This window comes from Penicillium psychrofluorescens (assembly GCF_964197705.1).
Source record: "Penicillium psychrofluorescens genome assembly, chromosome: 4".
In the NCBI taxonomy this organism is placed as follows: domain Eukaryota; kingdom Fungi; phylum Ascomycota; class Eurotiomycetes; order Eurotiales; family Aspergillaceae; genus Penicillium; species Penicillium psychrofluorescens.
This window is the reverse complement of record NC_133442.1, coordinates 4,307,684-4,313,683: the sequence shown is the minus strand read 5'-3', so window position 1 is coordinate 4,313,683 and position 6,000 is coordinate 4,307,684. Positions and strand designations below refer to the sequence as shown.

The window sequence follows — 6,000 nt, the reverse complement described above, 5'->3', positions numbered from 1 at the left end:
CGGTAGTCTCGCCGCGAAAGATACCATGATCACGATTTTATGTGAGATGTGCATCTGCAGACCCCAGAGCATGGCGATGCAGAAGGTGAATAGCAAGATTTCGGTCGAGATGTCGAGCGCAGCGATTGCTTGCCAGCGGGGGAACTTATCACCGTCAGTATATCTCATTCCACGTCCGTATCTTTGATTCGCGGTAGATTCTAGAGGGCTGCTGGCTCTTCCGTAATTGTAGACATACCAGATTATGGCACTGCTCGCCAGGTATAGCCCACGGCTTGTTGCCCTCGCAGTTCACCGCAATAACCAACACCGACACGATAGTCCCCATTGTGCTGAGCCCGAACGTCGCCCAGAGGATGCTCTTGTGGCGCTTGCGGGGCGTCAAGCGCAGGTAGATGGCGATGATGCAGCATTTCGAGAGGTACAGGGTTAAGAGGTAGAGGACATCGACAGCGAGGAGCGACTATGTTGTCAGGTATTCTCTTATATGCAATTGGGTGAGGTGTTGGGTAATGAATACATTTTGTATTTGATCAACGGCCTTCTCGGTGAGTAGTGAAATGTCCGTCCCGAAGCCAATGCTCGCGGCGTGAAAGACGATGATCGACTCGGCGATGGCGGAGATCTATCCCGTTAGCCTCATTTACAGAACAGTTCAACTTCTCTCAATTGCGTACTGTCGCTCCCAACAGGATGACATCGTCTGATCCCCATGGTGGACTGAGGAATATCCGCACGTACACCCGGATTAGCAGACCGACCAGCGAGATCACCAGGCAGATGGCGGCGGTGATGATGATAATACCGGCATGATGCTTGTCGTCTATCGTCTCGAAAGGCGGCGACTGGCCAGGGGGCACTTTGATAGCCATTGCGGCACAGAGACTAAATCGTAGTTTGTGCGTTAGAAGTGTCAGGGAGGGAATGGTCTAAAAGGAAAAGGAAAAGGACGGCAATCAGCGATCATTATCATGGCAATTCCATGGATAGTGGCCACACAGCTCGGGCAACTCAAACGGAGGCAGCTAGCAGGGATGGTTTCAACGCAACGTGATCGATTAAGTTTACTAGGGCTATTTTATCAGCTGCGTGCGATCCTCCTGGTAGCCAGCTATGGGGCCGACGTGCGTGGGCATACTAGGCATACAAGTCGTCCAAAGCTCGGCAGTTCCGCATGCACTCACTGGTGCTGTATCATGAAACCGACATCCCTGTCTAGCAAGATAGCTAAGTTAGCTAGCGCACGATTGACAAATTAACCGGGAAATTAGAAGGAGACACGGCCCGAACTGGATCGCTAGCATCCAATCAGGGGGATATTCAAGCTAACCGGATGAACTAATGGGCGGGATAGAGTTCACGATGTGGAGGTCGGAATCCTTCCGCTAAATCGAGCTGCCCTCCGCCACCCGAATATCTAAGTAAATTAAATTAATCCATCGAGCTTATGCTCACGACCTTACTATTCTTTATCTTGCCAAGCGCTCCACTAGGTATGCCCTCAACTTCTCGATGTTGCATCGAATCTGCATTATTACCGTCCGAGCATGAGATTCATTTTACTAGCATACCGAATTGTTTTCCCTCCCTTCAACGTAACACTTATACAAGTAGGTAGAGATTACATCTCTCGCTTCACCAGCGCCACGGGCGGGATGTAATGGTGCCGTCCCCGCAACACATAATACACCACCGCGATTATCAGAATCGCTCCGTACATCACTGCGCACCAGTTCATACTGTCTGGTTCTACAGTCGAGGTGAGTGGGAAGAAGGCGAACACGAACACCGGGCACAGGAAGCACAGCGCCCCGATGTTGATTGCCATGCCGAACCGACCTAGCGTCCATCTGTGTGGTGGAAGGGGTTCCCCTCTGATACGCTTGAGGAGCACGCAGGCGATCGTAATGATGTACGAGGACATCATTGCGCCGATGGTCAGGGTCACGATGGCGAGAAGCGCGGTCGTCGAGCCGATGTTGATCAGCGATAAGAGGACGGTCACTGCCAGCGAGACCATCACGGCGTTCAAGGGGATGTTCCAGCCGGGGTTTACCTGGTGCTATTAGTGTTGCCACCCCTGGAGAAAGAAGGTAGGACGTACATATCCGAAGAAATCGGAGAAAGGAAGGCCGCGATCACGCGCGAAAGACCACAACTGGCGCGATGCCGTTGCTACTTCTGTAATCGTGCTCGCTGTCAGGGTCAGCACCAGAATGGCGGTCATGGTGTTCGTTCCCGGCAGACTCTCCGTCGCGTTGTAGAACACCTGCATGAACGGGTACCCTGTTGGAGTGGTCAAGATGTCGTCAATGTCGCCTAGCGTGAAGCAGACCGTCACTAGCATCAGAAAACCGGAGACAGCGTTGACGCAGACAGAGGTGATCATCGCCTTTGGCAGGGTCTCAGACGCATCTTTGATCTCTTCCGCTGCACGCCATTAGCGGAGTACGTCAATTTGAGAGAGAGACATACACATATGCACCGCGCAATCATATCCAATCAGGGCTGTGATGGTGGTCGAGAATCCAACGAGCGTGGCAGTCCCGGCGCTGTTCCAGGCCCCGCCGTTGTTGAATTCAGTAAACACCTGGGTCGCGCTGCGGCGAGGGCCAAGCACCCAAAGCGGAATTATGATGGCGAACAGGCCGCACACATGCAGGATCAAAATCAACACCTCCACGAAAGGCAGCCGCTTAGCCAGGAAGGTGTTAAATATGATCGAAAACAAGGTGATGGCTATCACCAGCAGGGTACCGTGCCACCGCTGGAAGTCGTAGTTTGGGTTATTTAGCACGATCAGGCCTTGAATGATGGTTCCAGCCAAAAAAGCGATCGACACAATGGCGCATTGCCAGCCCGTAGCGCACAGCCAGCCTACATTATTAGCTTAGTTGAGCAGGAAGGGAGCAAAAGAACTTGCCGGTCATATAGCTGAGGAACTTCTGGCAGCTAGGAGGGGCAAACTCCGATACCCAATGGTATTGTCCGCCGGAGGTGGGAGCCCTTGGAAGTCAGGATGGAGACAAGGTCTCAATGGGTTGACTCACATGGAGGCCATCTCAGCCAGACTCAGGAACACCAGAAGGAATCCAGCAGCGACGATGACGAACCCCCAGATCAGACCGGCAGTTCCGCCATCAGTCAGGCCTTGCTCCAGCAGACTAGACGGGCGGTCAGCCATTGAACCACAGAGTAACTATGGATAGCATACGTCAAAATAACCTCCCAGGTGGCGATCAGCGTGCAGCCAAATCCTACAATGGAGATGTATCGGAAGTTACGCTGCAGGGTCAGTTCAGATGCATGAGCCACAAAGTACTAAAAGACGTACACGCAAGACCTGCTCTCTCCCCAGAGCGCTCATATCGACCTGATCGGCCGGGGTGCCGCGCCATTTGGGGGCGACCTGGCCTCTGGACGGGGCTTCCTCGGCCAGAGGCATTGTGACTGTCGAAGGGTCTTTGTTCCAGGGCATATTGGCATGTAGACATCAAAGAGGACGAAGGATTAGTATGAAAGACAGGAGTAACGGTAGGTCCCGTCTGTATAAAAGCAGGGTGGTGTGAAGCGTTGGAATATTCTCTCGCCCCTCGTGGAATCCACCCGGCGCTTGTGGCCGACAGTGGAGCAATTCGCCTCCAACAAAATCTGGGGTCTTGAGCAGCGAAACTCTGTAGCAGGACTAGAGCATGGTTGCAGCATCCTGCGGGTTAGTGTAAACTAGGGCTTCGTGTTGATTGTGGCTCCACCGTGATTGTTATTGCCACGCCGGGAGTGGGGGTTGAACATAATTTGGCGGCAGCAAAGACTCTTTGCGTGAGAACAGAGCCTGATTGGGACTGACTACGAAGTATCGATTGAAATAATCGCCGCCTGATTGGCATTTTATCTTCTTCGTCTTTACCCTCACCCGTCACTATGATCCCCCTCATCCCCCTCGCCGTTCTCATTCTCACCTCCTACCTCATATATCACCATGTTATACACCCCTACTTCCTCTCTCCGCTATCTCCCATCCCCAACGCTCACCTCACATCTCCCCTCTCCAGCTGCTGGATCGACCGCAAGCGCAGCAGAGGAACGGAAGTCCTCACCATCTACGCCCTGCACCAAAAGCATGGGCCCATCGTCCGCCTCGGGCCCAAGGAGCTGAGCGTCAATTCTCTCCATGGTCTGAAAATAATATATACGGGCGCTTTCGAGAAACACGCATTCTACAATGATTTCTTCGTCAACTTCAGCACCGAAAATTTAGTCGGCATGGTGCACAATGCGCCGCACGCGCACCAGAAGCGCATGCTGAGCAAGACCTACTCCAAGTCGTTTCTCCAGGAATCCAGTGATCTGCGCGTGATTGCGAAGGATGTGCTGTGGGGGCGGTTGATGCCTATTCTCAAAAAGGCGGGAGAGAGTGGCGAGGTGTTGAATGTGCTGCCGCTGTTCCAGGCTGTTGGGATGGACTTTACCTCCTCTTTCCTATTTGGATTGGGACAAGGAACAAGGTACTTGTTTAGTATTCCCGAGTGGAAGATGTGGTTGGAGGAGTATGAGCGGTTTAAGTATTTGAGTCGGGACGACCGATTTATGGGGTTCATCGAAGAATGGTGCATGGGGTTCTGCGAGCGGATGGAGGCGTCTAAGAAACAAGACGTCTTCAGAAAGGAGGTAAAGCTGCCATCCACGAACCCAGTCGTCTACGACCAACTGCGCCAGAGCCTCCTCACTCAGAAAGAATACGATCCGCGTCCGCTGAACCTAGCAATTGCATCCGAACTACTGGACCACTTGGTTGCAGGCCATGAAACGACAGGCATCACGTTCACGTACATGATGTGGGAGCTGTCGCAGCATCCGGAGCTTCAGGCCGAGCTGCGAAAGGAGCTACTCACTTTATCTCCGTCCCTCCGATACCCAGACACAGACGGAGAGAAGCCACTTCCCTCTCCTTTCGCGATCGACGCCCTCCCCCTGCTGGACGCTATGGTCCGCGAGACCCTCCGTCTTCACTCCCCAGCCCCAGCCCAACTCCCCCGTGTCACCCCAATAACAGAAAAAGGGACTTCCCTACACGGGTATGACAATATACCCGGCGGCGTGATGGTCAGTTCAACCGCCTACTCCCTCCACCGCATAAGCGAGGTATACCCAAGCCCGCTGGAATGGCTGCCACGACGATGGCTCGAGCCAGGCGACAAGATTCACGGCATGAGGCGGCTGTTCTGGCCGTTCGGGAGCGGCGGACGCATGTGTCTAGGGAGTAATTTCGCACTGCAAGGTATTCCTCCCAAGTCTGGATTTTGGAGAAGAGACTAACGGTGCAGAAATCAAATTGGTCATGGCGGCTCTGTATTCAAATTACACGACATCTATTGTAGACGACGAGGGCATCGAGCAGGACTACGCGTTTATTTCGCTGCCGCGTGGGCGAAAGCTCATGTTGAGGTTTACCCCGGTTGATGAATGATGCGATGCAGTCATGATAATATCATAAGTAATGGAAAGCATTCTTTGATCCTTCTCGAACCTTGCCTGGAGCTGTTATATCAGGTTTCACTCCCAGCTTTCCAGACAAATACCAAGTGAACATTTGGCGCACAGGCCGCCAGATATGTCCTCGCAACCGGTGAACGGCAGCACGGTCATGTATCACCAGCTGAATAGTACCATCAACCATGACCCAAATCCAAGGAATCACCTTCCACAATAGCTTGTATCAGCTTAACCAGTCCAATTACACCCCCCACCCCCCACCACAAGTTCCCAGGGCCCAGGATAGATATGACTCGGACTGGGGTTGAGACAGCTCGTTAGCCAGCAATTGATCAAGAAATCAGGCTGGATTTCACGGCTCCCTTGGGGGGAGGGGATGATTATTAGTTAGTTCGCCTTTAAATTGTTGAGCATCCCTAGACTTGTTTTAATTGGAGATATATTCACTCGTGATTAGTAGTTCAATTATGGGAGATCGTACGGTCTAAACTTTGACACAACACTGAC

General features: G+C 52.6%; 2 protein-coding genes across 2 annotated transcripts; both read right to left on the bottom strand.

Moving 5' to 3' along the window:
- Positions 1-677: 677 nt before the first annotated feature.
- On the bottom strand, positions 678-872 carry PFLUO_LOCUS7278 (uncharacterized protein; the record flags this gene model as incomplete). The annotated part of the gene is made up of 1 exon (XM_073784905.1): positions 678-872. A coding segment is annotated over one exon (195 nt), but the record flags the coding sequence as incomplete, so codon positions are not given.
- A 749-nt stretch (positions 873-1,621) lies between these two features.
- On the bottom strand, positions 1,622-2,389 carry PFLUO_LOCUS7277 (uncharacterized protein; the record flags this gene model as incomplete). Its single annotated transcript, XM_073784904.1, has 2 exons — positions 1,622-2,056; positions 2,105-2,389. 2 exons carry the CDS (start codon positions 2,387-2,389, stop codon positions 1,622-1,624), a joined length of 720 nt encoding a protein of 239 aa, XP_073641312.1.
- Positions 2,390-6,000: the final 3,611 nt, after the last annotated feature.